Source organism: Nymphalis io, chromosome 29 (assembly GCF_905147045.1).
Source record: "Nymphalis io chromosome 29, ilAglIoxx1.1, whole genome shotgun sequence".
NCBI classification, from domain to species: Eukaryota; Metazoa; Arthropoda; class Insecta; order Lepidoptera; family Nymphalidae; genus Nymphalis; species Nymphalis io.
In genome coordinates this window covers 7958232-7974517 of record NC_065916.1, presented here as the reverse complement: position 1 = coordinate 7974517, position 16286 = coordinate 7958232, and the positions used below count along the sequence as shown (strand labels likewise).

Here is a 16286-nt window from a genome sequence, read left to right as displayed (position 1 = left end):
AACTGTACACTACCTACAAATACTTAGGTTTTGAAAAAGCTAGGCAGATATATCAAAAAGGAGCAAAAGATAGACTTAAAACTAAATTCAGACATCGTTTAAATATTTTATTCCGGTCTCAACTCAACTCCCGCAATTTGTTTAAAGCAATAAATAGTTACGAGATTCCGGTACTTACTTATTCTTTCGGCATAATTAAATGGTCTCAATGTGAACTCCTCAACCTTCAACGTATCATTAACACTTCTCTAACTGCCCACCGAAAACATCATCCTTGATCTTGCGTACAGAGAATGACCCTTCCCAGAGGTGAACGTGGACGAGGCTTAATAGATGTAGTCAATCTACACAACAAACAAATCATATCTCTTAGACACTATTTTCATCAACGCTCGAAACACTCTCCACTGCATAAAACAGTAACACTCGCAGACAAACACTTTACCCCTCTAAACCTTAAAGATCAAAACCTACAAAGAAATGAACGTATTACCGACATTAATGAAAAAATTGCCTCATGGCAACAGAAATCCCTTCATGGAAGACATCGCCATGACTTACAGCAATCATATGTTGACAAAGCAGCGTCAAACGCTTGGCTGAGGCGTGGTGAACTCTTTCCTGAAACTGAAGCCTTTATGTTGGCAATTCAGGACCATCATCGACACCCGGAACTACCAGAAACACATAATACGCACACTTAATACCCAATCAGATACATGCCGGCACTGTCATTCTAATCCTGAAACCATTCAACACATAACTTCCGCCTGCAGAGTCCTTGCGCAAACTGACTATAAACATCGACACGACCAAGTGAGCGCCATCATACATCAACATCTCGCACATAAACATGGTTTTATAAAAAAGAAGAGTCCATATTATAAATGCAAACCCAACACTATACTAGAAAATAAAAGTTACAGGATATACTGGGACAGAACTATAATCACAGATAAAACAATACATTTCAATAGACCAGATATCACATTTCATGACAAAATTAACAAAACTATTTATCTAATTGATATAGCTATTCCTAACACCCATAACATACAGTCGACAATTTCGGAAAAGCTCAGTAACTACCAAGATCTAGCAATCGAATTGAAACGTCAGTGGCGAGCAAACACCATCCATTTTGTTCCCATTGTCATATCAGCAATTGGAGTCGTACCTAAAAGCCTACAAAGTAGCCTTGATATGTTACAGGTTCCTCAAAATACTCAAAATTTACTCCAAAAGGCAATCATCCTGAACACATGCCGCCTCACTCGCAAGTTCCTTACGACTTCGTCTATCTCATCTTCCTATACAATCACCTAGACCCTACTCGCGCTTGGCTACGGCCCGTGTGTTGAGGTTTTTATTACCTCATACGAGAGGAAATGTAAAATAAAAATATAATAATAAATAATAATAGAAAATGAATATTGAATCGAAAATAGAGTAAAACAAAACTATCCAATGTACAAACTTTGTACATTGAATAGTTTTTTAATCCTATTTGATAATATTGTTAGTAGGTCGTTTGTTCTGTTACTTATTAATATAATATAAAATTAATATTTTATAATATGGTAAATAACACCATCAAAACAACCAATATAGTATTGGTACGTGACAATAATAATTTACGTTAAATATTATACATAAGCTGCCATCTATCTTCACTTGCAATAAACTATTTTTACTTAGTAATAGTTCATTGCTCTTATATATATAATATATCGAATCGAATATATATATCGAGGGTATTCTCTGAATATTCTCATATTGTGTTCGGTGAGATTATTGTATATGTAAGACGTGCCATCTCTCCGATCGAACATCCCCCGCTCCCCGCAACGACCCCCTCCGGTGCCAGTTGTACTCGCCGCGTCCTCCGACGTCGGCTTGAGGAAACGGCCGGTGCTAGTTGCCAGGAGTCTGCCTGCTCAAGTGAAGAGAAGCGCACGAATAGATCCTGCACTTTTTTGGTTATCAAAAAATCCTGCAGGATCAACGAAACCAAGGAAAGCTGAAGAACAGAGATACCGGTGTGCACGGACCGAACTTCCGCTCGCGGGCGCTTAGCTGGGCCTCCCCTAGGGGTCTCACCTGGCTTGGTTGCACGCGCCGAGGTCGTGGTGCCCGTGCATACACATCAAGAGCAGCAATCCGACACCACCATCATGTCTGAAGGGGGGGAGCCCCCCCCCTTAGACCAACGCAAGCGTGGCCGAGGCAGGTCCGGCATCGCGCGGTCAGTTGTTCGAAGAGACATCTTCGACAACTTGACCGTGCCTGTCGCCCTCACCCCCGCCGCCGGCCCGCGTATACGCATAATGCATGCTGAAACCGGTGGAGAGGACGTCCACCGGGCTGCTGAAGCAGACTTCGCCGCCACTGTAGCTGAGTCTACAGCAGGCGCGGAAGGAGCCAAGCGCCCGAGACCGGACTCTTCGCCGGAGTCAATGGAAGGGGAGGACAAGCGCCCCAAGACCGAAGTTTCCACTGCATCACCGCCGTACGGATCGCCGCAGGATTCGGCATCCTCATCGCGCGCGGCATCGCCTACAACGGGCGAAGCAAGCGAAAAAGGACGGCCAAAAGAATTACCACCGCCGCGATCCCCCTCCCCAATGGAGGGGGGGTCGCAAGACACCTGGCCGCGTGACTCGACGAGCTACGCGGCCTTGCCATCGACGGTCGAGGAGAGGACAGCCTCCCGTCCCACTTCACCGCAACCGGGGCCGTCAGGGGTCACCTATGCGGCGGCCGCTGCCGCTCCAGCGTCGCCCAGGAGTCGAGCCCCTGCACCGGTACCAGCCCCAAGAGCGACGCCTCGTTCTAGCTACCCGCCGATCACGGCGGAACGCCTACCGAACTGGACGAGGCACTTCGAGGTGCTTAAAAACAAACTAGGACACGCCCCGAACGCACGCCCTTTGGGAAAGGGAGTGCGCTTCTTGCCCGGATCCGCGGAGGAATTTCGGGTCATCCAGCGCCATCTGACTGAGGCTATGAACCAGGATAAGACTATATCCTGGTTCTGCTATAGCCCAGCCGCGGAACTGCCAACCAAGGTGGCCATTAGGGGGCTGCCACTCGACACACCCCCGGAAGAGGTGATCGCCGCCCTGCGCAGTTTAGGGTTCCCTGCGCAGAGCGCGAAGGCGATCCCAGGCGGAAGAGGTCGACATGGGTGCACCTACTTCGTCCAGCTGGTGCACCTGAAGGAGCAGGAGCTCAGGTCACTATACAAGACTACTGAGCTCCTGTGCATGCCCGGCCTGCTGATTGAAGCCTGGAGAGGCGCGACGAGCCCGCCTCAATGTCACCGCTGCCAGGCATTTGGCCACTCCTCGGCCAATTGCCATAGGCAACAAAAGTGTGTTCACTGCGCCGGCGAACATCTGGCACGGGACTGCCCGAGACCTCTTTCTGAACCACCGACGTGCGCAAACTGCGCTAAGGCGCATACAGCAAAGGACCGGAGGTGCCCGGTCTTTAAGAAAGAAGCACGAAGGAGGGGCATTAACGTGCCCGCCCCTCACCCGAACGGACCAAGAGCACAGCCAAAGGGGGACAGGGAGCGTGTCCCCCCGGTAGCACCTAAGCAGGTGGTCGGTCGCCCTATCGTCGCAGAACCTAAAGCGACGATAGTAGTCGACCAGCGAACGAAGCAGCCACCCCCTGCGAAGAAAGCCACGGAGGTGCGAGCCAAGCTTGCGCCCCCAACAACTTTGGCGCCTCCAGCCAACCAGCCGACGGCCAGGGACCAGCCTATAAAGGTGCCTAGCAGAAAGAAGAGAAGGAAGAGGGCAGCTAGGCCTCCCAGGACTGAGCCTGCGGCGGCATCGACGCCGCAGCCCAGGAAGGCAGCGACGGAGCCAAAGTCCGCTCCGGCTGCCGCCACGCGGCCGGTGGTGAGGCAAGAAGTGCCTCCCCCTGTGCAGATGACAACCTCGGCCAGTGCGAAAGGCCTGGACACCACCATCATCGTCCGGGTCTTCATGGAGGCACTGACGGCGATCCTGGTCGCCTATACACAGGGCCAGGACATAATACCTGCCATCTCAGCTGGAATAGCCGCTCTTGCGAAGCTCAATTCCAGCTGAGAATACTATATTGGAACCCAGGTGGCATACGTGGCCATATCCGGGAGCTGACCCTACTCGCCCAGTCGCAGGATATTCACGTAATCCTCCTGGGCGAGACGAAGCTCTCGACTGAGATCGAGCTCCGAATCCCGAATTTCTTCGTGTATCGGCGAGATGAAGTCTCTCCCCGGGGCTGCCCATTCAGAGGTACCGCCGCGACCTCAACACACAACACCTACCCATTGTGGTCACAATCGCCCTCCAGCGCGACTTCAATATGACGGCATTTAGTATTCGACATAATAAAATATATTATTAACAGTAGTCGAACGTAATTAAATCTGATCGAACTGGCCCGTAAGCTTTGTATCAACTTCGCGATTATTAATTCTAGTTTGAAGTCTTTATGTAGATCTACGTTACGCATATACCACGAGCAGCCCGTGGCAATGCCGGACAGGTGGCCTATTGACCGTACATCGAAAATCTTCTTCCCTTCCGGGGAGAGATCCAGCACTGCGAGCACCATGTCTTTTTGATTGGGCCTGGTACATCCTATGTCGCCAGTGTCGGCCATACTTGTGTTGCTGCTGTCGAACTTGTGAACTATGTTATTTAATTAATGAAAATTAGGTCTTAATACTGTAACTATGTGTTTTATTGCAGAATATAAGTTTTATTTTACGATTTTCGGTCGATTTATTTCTTGCTATATATTATTTGTGAAGTACACGATTAAGTTGATTTCAGTTAAGAATTTCGACTATGGGCTATGACTATGGCCCTGAATATGGGTATATGGTCCATATTCATGTGGTATTTTAGATGGTTGGTTATGTGGTTCTAAAGGTACCTACTTATATTTTTTTCAGAATGGCGCAAACACAATCAAAAGAACCAAGGAAAACCAAGGAAAACGAAGCCGGAGAATTGTGGGTCAGATGTTTAATGTGCTAGCTCTGAGCACATAATGACTGTGCTGGGCCAGAGTTTGATACTTGAATATGTGATTTTTGTTAGTAAATTATGTGATTTCTTCCATCTTCCTAAGTAATTTGATCTCTTATAAGATAAATATTTATTATTATATTTGTTATTTTCGTATAAGATATATTCATATTCGAGTATCTAGTTACCACGAAGAACATTTACAATAAAAACCTAAAACTGCATCGTTGCATTTTGTTGTTGGATTACTGGAAAACATAACTATATTTCTAGTCTAAAGGATGAATTTAGAACGTCAATTGTGCCACTACAAAATGAATTAAAATCTTTGAGAGATGAAGTCTGTAGTTTAAAAGAGTATATGGAATTTACTAACGCTAAATTTGATGACGATGAATGTGAGACAAATTTAAAACGACTCGCTAACCAAACCGCAGAGATTGGAAGTCTAAAGATTTCCTTAGATTATATTGTTACCGAAAATAACACCCGTGAGCAATGGGTGAGCAATCTAACATTGAAAATTATGGTGTTTCTGAAAAAAAAAAACGAAAAACTTTTTATAATTTTGGAAGAAATATCTGATAAAACCGAGATTCAACTTATTTTTTTTTATTTGATATCAATAGACTTCATAACCAGGGTGGCTTCAAAAGATAAAGAAAATAAAAAGACTAAGCCTATTGTTGTTAGATTCCTGTGCCACTGGAAAAAAGATTATTTTCTTGTCCAAGCTAAAAAGGCTTAAATGTCACGATATTTGATTTAACTTTAATTATAATCAGATATATTTAAACGACCATCTAACCAGTGCCAATAGAGAATTGTTAAGAAGTGTAAAAAAAACTGCCAAAGAAAAAAGCTTTCAATGTGTTTGGGTAAAAAATTGTTGCATAATGGCTCGTCGCAATGACTCTAGTCCTATCATACACATTATTAGGCCTAGTGGTTTAAAAAAAAATACGCAGGTACTATTGTATTTCTTGTTAACATTTTTGTTCGAATTTTATGTACGGCAGGAATAGTTATTTGTTTAATCTTATATTTATTGTGTGAATGGATTGTGGACATAGATGGTTCATCATTTTATTATTTTCTTACTCTTTTTTATAATCTATTACTGGCTATCTGTAATATATTATTATCTGAGAACTTGAATCGAATATTTAATTTTTATTTGCCTTCGTCATCTCTCTTCTTATCTCTTTATGTGTTCGATGATTATTATTATATTATATCTCTTAATAGTTTATCAACATTATGTAAAATATGTACGATATGCTTACTGTAGTTATGACTAAAGGTACTATTTTCTATCAAAATGTGCGTGGATTACGAACTAAAACAAAACATTTTACCGAAAATTAATTCAGACTAGTCACTCTTGCGATATTATTTGCCTCAGTGAAACTTGACTGCATAAAGGTATTTTTAATGCGGAATTGTTTGATTTGAGTTATAACGTGTACAAAACTGATCGGGACTATAACTCGCGTGGAGATAAAATGAGAGGTGGCGTCTTACCGTACCCGTAACCGTAACAGCCTGTGAATGTCCCACTGCTGGGTTAAAGGCCTCCTCTCCTCTTTTTGAGGAGAAGGTTTGGGAGCTTATTCCACCACGCTGCTCCAATGCGGGTTGGTAGAATTCACATGTGGCAGAACTTCAGTGAAATTAGACACATGCAGGTTTCCTCACGATGTTTTCCTTCACCGTAAAGCACGAGATGAATTATAATCACAAATTAAGCACATGAAAATTCAGTGGTGCTTGCCCAGGTTTGAACCCACGATCATCGGTTACAAGCCGAGATGGCCCTCTGGTGGCGTCTTAGTGGCATTGAAATCTAATCTCTCAGTCAAATTCCATTCCAACATCCTCTCAGTGAACATGGCTGCCGATATAATTAAAGTCTCCATTGTCCTTTCGCCAGCTCCTTTATCTAAATTGTTACATATTTATTGTTGTTATTTCCCTCACGGTAAATATCAATGTGAAGTGCTCTCGGATTTCATTGAATTAATTTCCAATGAGATTCTTAGCCAACCTAATGCCCATGTTTTGATAAAGGGTGATTTTAATATCTCCTCTGCCTTGTGGGAATAATTAGGTAACTCTATGAATATTAGCAACTTTTTCGAAGATAATGATTGGATTAGTACATTATATAATTTTTAAAATTTTACAAATCTTAGGTAATTTAACTCCATTCCTAATTTGAGCCTAATTTAATGCTCCTTGTACAATTCGCTTATTTCACTTAGCGGATTATAACACAATTGATAATGCTTTGGTTGCTGTTGACTGGTTAGATTTACTAAATGACTGCGATATCACTAAAGCTGTACATATTTTTTACGAAACCGTTAATTCGATTATCTCTGATTTGGTTCCTGTTAAAATAGTCAAATATGACATCAACATCCTTTTTGGTACTCTAAAGCCTTAATTAAAATTATTGCTGAAAAACTTAAAATCCATAAAAAATGAAAGATTTACAATATATTGTCATATTACGAAACATTGAGTTTGTTAAGGGAGCGTCAAAAACGGGCCCAAGTCGAATGTTATGATAAATATATATCTGACTGTGAATTGAAAATTAAACGCAATAGCAAATTTTTCTGGGCTTTTGTCAAACCAAAGAAAACTATTAACAATATACCTAATACTATGAAATTTAAAAATCAAACCGTGAGTGATGGGAAAGAGATTTGCAACCTCTTTAATGATTATTTTAAGTTTGTTTTTGAACTATCGAATTGATATGGCGCATGTACTAATACAACATCTTATAATCATATCAGCATAGGGTCTGCTTATATCTCATATAGTTCGTGTCTTCGAAGAGACCGATGAGGTAAGCTTCGCTAGCTTCTTGGAGCGCCATAACTGCCGAACTCTGGAGTCGGAGATCGGTTTTGAAGTCTTGAGCGATCTCACGGACCAGACGCTGGAATGGCAGCTTGCGAATCAGAAGCTCCGTGCTCTTCTGGTAACGACGGATTTCACGATGAACTACGTTACCGGGTCTATAACGATGAAGCTTCTTGACTCCTCCCGTGGCGGGAGCACTCTTGCGAGCGAGCTTGATGGCGAGCTGCTTGTGCGGCGTCTTACCACCGGTAGATTTTCGGGCTGTCTGCTTAGAACGAGCCATCCTCGAGCCAACGACGGTGAATAAATACGAAACGAGAGAGAGCAAAATTAAAACAAAAAAATGTACGCACGTCCGGCTAGGGGATGTAAAGGATAGAATAAAAATTTTAGCGTCCGGGCGTCTCCTTTTACACCAGTAACTACTCGCTTCAATACGGGGCGGTGAACCACCGCCGCGATGACGTATCGCTATCTCCCTCTCTTTCTCTAAGCTATTTTATCCCTCTCGCACGTTCACTCTAACCGACCGATGATTATTATTATTATTTATAATAAAAAAAAACAACAACAAAAACGATATCATTCTTAAGATATATTACAAGTTTTTCTGTATCAATAGGTATATTTTTAATAAGAAGGTAATATGATTACGTGATAAGTAGTAGATCTACTAATATAATAAATAGAATTAAATTGTAATGTGAATCGTGTGCGTAATACGATTGAATATATTTTTTTAAATAATTTGAACACATCTCGACACCTAGGCGCGGGGGCGGCAGCTGATTTGGGAGCAGTCTCCTTTGACGCTCTGGATTTCGCAGCAGGAGTGGCTGGCTTGTTTGTCTTGCTCTTCTTCTTGCTGCGCCGCTTCTTCTTCCCTGTGCTCGAACATCGAGCGGGGGACGCGTTTGCTGGTGCCATTAGCGAACTGTTCTCCGCTGCTGAAAATGTAGCTGAAAACGTAGCCGGAGCGGTGGTGGCTGTTGCAGTAGTTGGTTCTGCAACCGGGACTGGCGCCTTTTTGCGTAAAGCATTGGCGAAGTCTTTCTTCGGCGGCGGCTCGGTCTCCGCGGTCCTAGGCTCCTTGCACTTACTTTTCATTGCAGTGGCGTCTTTTTCCCAAGACGTCGAGTAGCCTCAGTGTGTTTGGCGGGATGTCTTCAACTTCTATCCTGTGTTCAGTAGATGGGGGGGAGGTTTAGATTATAGTTAGTATTTGGGGTACCTAACTGTTGGAGCATTTCCATTCTGGCTGGCTGGTCTGCAGTCGATACAGCTCCTGTTTCTATTTGCTGCTTAATATAAGCAGCAAAAGACAGGGGCGCGGACGGCTCGGTAGGTCCACTCGCAGCGATGGTGACTAGTGAGGCCCGGTGGTGGACCGCGACTGGGTCCTCTCCTTCCGGTGATGGCAAATTTGGAGCAGGCGAGATATTCCGCCATGTTGGAACACGGTTGTAAAACAGCCTGCCGAAGCACAGTGGTTTTATGGGAAAGTCTCGAGTCTGAGTAGTGGCGTGCACTGCTCAACTGCTAAACCAAAACTGTCGGCTACTAAGCAGCCGATTTTTCTTTTAAGTATACCCCGCATTCGGCCAGCGTAGCGCTCTCTCATACGGTGCGCCGTATAAACGCAGAACGTTATCGAACAATCGGAAACGAGCCCAGTGTGCTCAGGGGTTATTCGGTTCTTATACTAAACGAAATACCCCTACCTCGACACCCTCTATCGTCCGTCGTTCCGATCTTGAAACGAATCACTTATTTTTATTATATTTTACTTATTGATATAATAATAATTTAAATAATTATATAGTTCGATTATTATTTTTTTCTACTAATTAGGAAGACTGCGTTCGTGTGTGAATCGAATCGATATTATATATTATTATTTTGTTAAAATATTTAATATCTATATATGTACATAATTTTTTTTTCGTCAGTTTATGCCTTCTTCTCGGTTTTCTTGGGCAGCAGAACGGCTTGGATGTTAGAGAGGACGCCGTCTTGTGCGATCGTCACGCCCGAAAGTAACTTGTTCAGCTCCACGTCGTTACGGATCGCTAACTGAAGATGTCTCGGTATAATCCTAGTCTTTTTGTTGTCGCGGGCAGCGTTGCAGGCCAACTCGAGAACTTCAGCGGCGAGGTATTCCATGACGGCCGCCAGGTATACGGGTGCACCGACACCGACGCGCTCCGCGTAGTTACCCTTCCTCAGCAGTCTGTGTATACGTTCGACTGGAAACTGAATGTCGTGGTGCCCGTGCATACCATAGAAACGAGCAGTAAAGGACCAATATCACCATCCTGTCTTAAGGGGGTGAAGCCCCCCCCCCCTTAGACCAACGCAAGAGCGGCCGAGGTAGGTCGGGCATTCCACGGTCAGTTGTTCGGAGAGACATCTTCGACAACTCGACCGTGCCCGTCACCCTCATCCCTGCCGCCACCCCGCGTCCCGCTATCCGCATCGTGCATGCGGAAACCGGGGGAGAAGAGGAGCACCGTGCTGCTGAAGTTGACTTCGCCGCCGTTGTAGCTGAGTCTACAACAGGCGCAGAAGGTGCTAAGCGCCCGAGGCCACAATCTTCCCCGGAGTCGATGGAAGGGGAGGACAAGCGTCCCAGGACGGATGTCTCCCCCCCGCTACCTTCACCACCGCCGTATGGGTCGCCGCAGGAATCGGCGACATCGTCGCGCGCGGCATCGCCCATATCGGGCGATGCAAGCACCGATGGACCGGGGACGCAGCTACCACCACCGCGATCCCCCTCCCCGCTGGAGGGGGGGGGGTCGCAAGACACTTGGCCGCGCGACTCGACGAGTTACGCGGCCCTACCATCAACGGAGAAGACAACCTTTCAACCGATATCGCCACAACCGGGGCCGTCAGGGGTCCCCTATGCGGCGACCGCCGCCGCTCCAGCGTCGCCCAGGAGCCGGGCCTCCGCACCGGTACCAGCACCGAGAACTGCACCTCGTTCGAGCTACCCGCCGATTACGGCGGAATGTCTGAACTGGACGAGGCATTTCGAGATCTTAAAGGGTAAGCTTGGACACGCCCCGAAGGGTAAGCTTGGACGCGCCCCGAACGCACGCCCTAGGAAAGGGACTGCGCTTCCTGCCCGGATCTGCGGAGGAGTTCTGAGTGATACAGCGCCACTTGACGGAGGCTATGAGTCAGGATAAATCAATATCCTGGTTCTGCTACAGTCCAGCCGCGGAACTACCGACCAAGGTGGCCATTAGGGGGCTGCCCTTAGACACACCCCCGGAAGAGGTTATCACCGCCCTGTGCAGTCTAGGGTTCCCTGCACAAAGCGTGAAGGCGATCCCAGGCGGAAGAAGTCGGCACGGGTGCACCTACTTTGTCCAGTTGGCGCACCTAAAGGAGCAGGAACTCAACAATTTATACAAAGTAACCGAGCTTCTGTGCATGCCCGGCTTGCTGGTGGAGGCCTGGAGGTAAGCGAAGAGCCCACCTCAATGCCACCGTTGCCAGGCATTTGGCCATTCCTCGGCCAATTGTCATAGGCAACAGAGGTGTGTTCGCTGCGCCGGCGAACACCTAGCCAGGGATTGCCCAAGGCCCATCACAAACCCACCGACGTGCGATAATTGCGCCAAGTTGGCCGTCACGCCTCCTGAAGAGGTGATTGCCCCGCTGCAGGGTATAGGTTCCCTGCTGAAAGAGCCAAGGCAATACCGAACTATAAAGCAGACACACTTTAGTGCAGCTGTGCACTTACTTTAGTTCAACCGTCGTCGCGTTTGGACTGTACTACCACTTACCATCAGGTGACTCCACCTGTCATTTGCCATCCCGGACATATAAAAAACAAAAAAGCTGGCGCAGCTGCGAGAGAAGGAGCTCATTGAACTGTACAAAATTACAGAACTCCTAAGCATGCCAGGCCTGATAATAGAAGCCTGGAGAGGTGGCAAAAACCCACCACAATGCCACCACCGCCAAGCATTCGGTCACGCTTCAGCGAACTGCCATAGACAGCAAAAGTTTGTTCGCTGCGCCGGCGAACATCTGGCCAGAGACTGCCCTCGCCCTATAGAGCAACCATGCAAGTCTGCGTACGAAGCACGAGAAAACGAACTCTGTTAAGCCAGTAATATTGAAATATAAACTATTACGATAGATAAATAATAATGTTTCGAAAGGGAGAGTTACGCAAATCTTGTCCAAGAAGATAAATCCTTAGAATTGTGCCCGAATTTGAAGGTAACCCTAATGTTCTTACGAGATTTGTTAATATTTGTGACCAAATAGTAAAAGATTATTTAAATAGTGCGCCCGGTACTGAATTAACAAACTTATTTTTATTAAACGGGATACTAAATAAAATCACGGGAACTGCCGCTGCTACTATTAATTCTAATGGGGTACCGGACAGTTGGCTCGATAGAAGGCCTTCTGTAATAAATAATTTCTCTGACCAACGAGACGAAACAGCCTTATACGATAACCTTTCGCTAGCCATACAAGGAAATAGGACACTCCAAGAATTTTATAGCCATTGTCAGACACTTTTCAGTACGATAATGACATATGCTACGTTACATGAGAATATACAGACAACTATAGAACTATATAACTAACAAAAGAAAAAGCCCTTAAACATGCACAAAAAGAATTAAACGTTACATATTTACAGCAACGCACGGACGGACTAAAACAGCAATCAACGCCTAAAATTAATCCCTTACATTCTCACATCTTCGAGCTCAAGGATTTCAACCTCCAATAATTAATTGGCCAGCCCCTGTAGCACAACGCCATATACAAACCCCACAGCATTTTAAATTAAATTTTAACCATAATCAACGCCTAGTAATCCATCTCATAATTTTAAGCCAGTACATATATGTGGAGTGCTAAGTTTTAACTTTAAACCCATGCCACATACCTTAATGACTGGACATGACTGGCGTAAATTGGGTAATCCATCCCCTACGAATTATTTCACACGTGAAACGAACATGAACTATTGTATGCCTTATGAGGACATGTACTGAATTACCCTGACTATTATTACGACCAAAACTATAACTATAACAGTGAATATGATGAATGAATTTTACTGGTGGTAGGGCTTTGTGCAAGCTCGTCTGGGTAGGTACCACCCACTCATCAGATATTCTACCGCAAAACAGCAGTACTTGATATTGTTGTGTTCCGGTTTGAAGGGTGAGTGAGCCAGTGTAATTACAGGCACAAGGGACATAAAATCTTAGTTCCCAAGGTTGGTGGCGCATTGGCTATAAGTGATGGTTGACATTTCTTACAATGCCAATGTCTAAGGGCGTTTGGTGACCACTTACCATCAGGTGGCCCATATGCTCGTCCACCTTCCTATTCTATAAAAAAAAAAAAAAAATATGAAGACTATAACATTAATTACAGACCTGACTTTTACAGTAATAATTCTATTATATATAGGAGTAATAATAGAATTAAACCTACAGACACAAAGGCAACTCCCATATATACAGATTAAGAATCCTTCACTAAAATTACTGATTGACATTGGTGCAAACCAATCTTTCATTAGCCATGATGCTGTTACGAAATATTTTTTTAATCATCCCCTCAATTACGACCCGTTTGAAGACATGAATATAAACACGACAATTAGAAATGAATATTCTATAACTCTACCCTGTTTTGAAGAATTTATGGACCCAGAGAACACAACAAAATTATTTATCTATAAATTATTATTCTATTTCGACAGATTAATAGGACTAGACTTATTAACAAAATGGGAAGCCAAAATTGATCTAAAAACGGTAACTTAATTACTCGTACCGCTTCAAATCCGATCAGTATGTATAATTCATGTAATCTTAATCCGGTAGGTTTTAATTTTAGGTCCTCGTAGAGATTAAAATATAATCTCTACGAGGACATAATGCCGGCTGGGACTTCAAAATTAATTCGTATTCCTATAAATTCGCAGGACGGAGAAGTTTTTATTAACGACCAATTAATTTGTAATTGCAATAACCTATGAATGTATTACTTCTGTAACTAATAACCGCAGCTACGTAGAAGTCGAGAACCCTAATGATATAATCTTATTGCTTGACCGACCAGCGAGCGCTGATTTATTTAATATAGATCACACGTGCACTCGATATAAAAAATGGTTTTTCAGAGGCTCCGAGAGTCCAATTTTAAGATCCAGTTGGACAAGTCTGAGTTCCTTAAACTCGAAACAGCTTACCTCGGACATATTATTAGTAGAAATGGTATAAAACCAAACCCAGATAAAATTTCAGCGATAAAAAAATATCCTTTTCCAAAGACAGCTAAAGAAATACAACAGTTTTTAGGACTCCTAGGTTATTATCGTAAATTTATCCCAGACTTTGCCCGTATCACCAAATGCCTCATGCCCGTATCACAAAGTTTGAAGAAAGGTAAAAAGATTACACTTGAAAAAAAGCTTTTTGTTGTTGTTGTTTTTATTATAAATAATAATAATCATCATCGGTCGGTAAGAGTGAACGTGCGAGAGGGATAAATTAGCTTAGAGAAAGAGAGGGAGATAGCGATACGTCATCGCGGCGGCGGTCCACCGCCCCGTATTGAAGCGAGTAGTTACTGGTGTAAAAGGAGTCGCCCGGACGCTAAAATTTTTATTCTATCCTTTACATCTCCTCGCCGGACGTGCGTACATTTTTTTGTTTTAATTTTGCTCTCTCTCTCGTTTCGTATTTATTCACCGTCGCTGGCTCGAGGATGGCTCGTTCTAAGCAGACAGCCCGAAAATCTACCGGTGGTAAGACGCCGCACAAGCAGCTCGCCATCAAGCTCGCTCGCAAGAGTGCTCCCACCACGGGAGGAGTCAAGAAGCTTCATCGTTATAGACCCGGTACCGTAGTTCATCGTGAAATCTGTCGTTACCAGAAGAGCACGGAGCTTCTGATTCGCAAGCTGCCATTCCAGCGTCTGGTCCGTGAGATCGCTCAAGACTTCAAAACCGATCTCCGACTCCAGAGTTCGGCAGTTATGGCGCTGCAAGAAGCTAGCGAAGCTTACCTCATCGGTCTCTTCGAAGACACGAACTATATGAGATATAAGCAGACCCTATGCTGATATGATTATAAGATGTTGTATTAGTACATGCGCCATATCAATTCGATAGTTCAAAAACAAACTTAAAATAATCATTAAAGAGGTTGCAAATCTCTTTCCCATCACTCACGGTTTGATTTTTAAATTTCATAGTATTGGGTATATTGTTAATAGTTTTCTTTGGTTTGACAAAAGCCCAGAAAAATTTGCTATTGCGTTTAATTTTCAATTCACAGTCAGATATATATTTATCATAACATTCGACTTGGGCCCGTTTTTGACGCTCCCTTAACAAACTCAATGTTTCGTAATATGACAATATATTGTAAATCTTCCATTTTTTATGGATTTTAAGTTTTTCAGCAATAATTTTAATTAAGGCTTTAGAGTACCAAAAAGGATGTTGATGTCATATTTGACTATTTTAACAGGAACCAAATCAGAGATAATCAAATTAACGGTTTCGTAAAAAACATGTACAGCTTTAGTGATATCGCAGTCATTTAGTAAATCTAACCAGTCAACAGCAACCAAAGCATTATCAATTGTGTTATAATCCGCTAAGTGAAATAAGCGAATTGTACGAGGAGCATTAAATTAGGCTCAAATTAGGAATGGAGTTAAATTACCTAAGATTTGTAAAATTTTAAAAATTATATAATGTACTAATCCAATCATTATCTTCGAAAAAGTTTACTAAATGACAGTCCCAGTAGGTAGGTACAAACCCCGCTCGATAAGTATTGCTTCGTTTAATGCAAACTGCCTTTAAGTTTAAAATAAGTTAGAATATTTAGTCGATAATGACTGTACAATTGGATGAAAGAAACAAACTTGAATCTTTTATATTTTTCTCTGATATCAATTGCACAACAAAAACATATTACATCCAATGATTGCAAAGATAAAGAGTTAAATAGTGATAAATTTTCATCTCGTACACATAATAATAATCTGGTTAAATTACCGATCATTCAATTGCCAAAATTTAGTGGTTCTCATGAGGCTTGGTTAGAATTTCATGACGCCTTCACGAGTCTTAAACACTATAATGATGACATTAGTGATATGAACATATTTCACTATCTTAGAGCTTGTTTAGAGGGAACCCTGAATAAATTTATATAAATGTACACATCTGTTCAAAACAAAGTAATCGCGCCACCTGTTCTTTTATCGTTGGCTGAGTCACACTTGTTATTCCGAACTATAAAAGTGAGCGTTACGCCCGGTAAAAAATTGTCAACATTCTCGTTTTGACCTCCGTCCCTCACGGAT

General features: G+C 43.5%; 3 protein-coding genes across 3 annotated transcripts; 2 read left to right on the top strand and 1 right to left on the bottom strand.

Moving 5' to 3' along the window:
• The first annotated feature begins 2174 nt into the window (after positions 1-2174).
• Positions 2175-4103, top strand: LOC126779415 (uncharacterized). Its single transcript, XM_050503333.1, has one exon. The coding sequence runs from the start codon at positions 2175-2177 to the stop codon at positions 4101-4103; it is 1929 nt and encodes a 642-aa protein (XP_050359290.1).
• A 3733-nt stretch (positions 4104-7836) lies between these two features.
• Positions 7837-10241, bottom strand: LOC126779414 (uncharacterized). Its single transcript, XM_050503332.1, has 2 exons — positions 9866-10241; positions 7837-8186 (listed from the first exon to the last, which is right to left on the bottom strand). Exons 1-2 carry the CDS (start codon positions 10185-10187, stop codon positions 7837-7839), a joined length of 672 nt encoding a protein of 223 aa, XP_050359289.1. The 5' UTR covers positions 10188-10241.
• A 4431-nt stretch (positions 10242-14672) lies between these two features.
• Positions 14673-15029, top strand: LOC126779413 (histone H3-like). Its single transcript, XM_050503331.1, has one exon. The coding sequence runs from the start codon at positions 14673-14675 to the stop codon at positions 15027-15029; it is 357 nt and encodes a 118-aa protein (XP_050359288.1).
• The last annotated feature ends 1257 nt before the right edge of the window (positions 15030-16286 follow it).

Bases quoted from the DNA above. Each gene is read 5' to 3' on its own strand.
- LOC126779413 (XM_050503331.1), top strand. From the start codon at position 14,673: ATGGCTCGTTCTAAGCAGACAGCCCGAAAATCTACCGGTGGTAAGACG.
- LOC126779414 (XM_050503332.1), bottom strand. From the start codon at position 10,187: ATGCACGGGCACCACGACATTCAGTTTCCAGTCGAACGTATACACAGA. The intron at 8,187-9,865 runs CATAAACTGACG...CGAGGATGGCTC, and splicing joins CAAGAAAACCGAGAAGAAGG to GTTCTAAGCAGACAGCCCGA.
- LOC126779415 (XM_050503333.1), top strand. From the start codon at position 2,175: ATGTCTGAAGGGGGGGAGCCCCCCCCCTTAGACCAACGCAAGCGTGGC.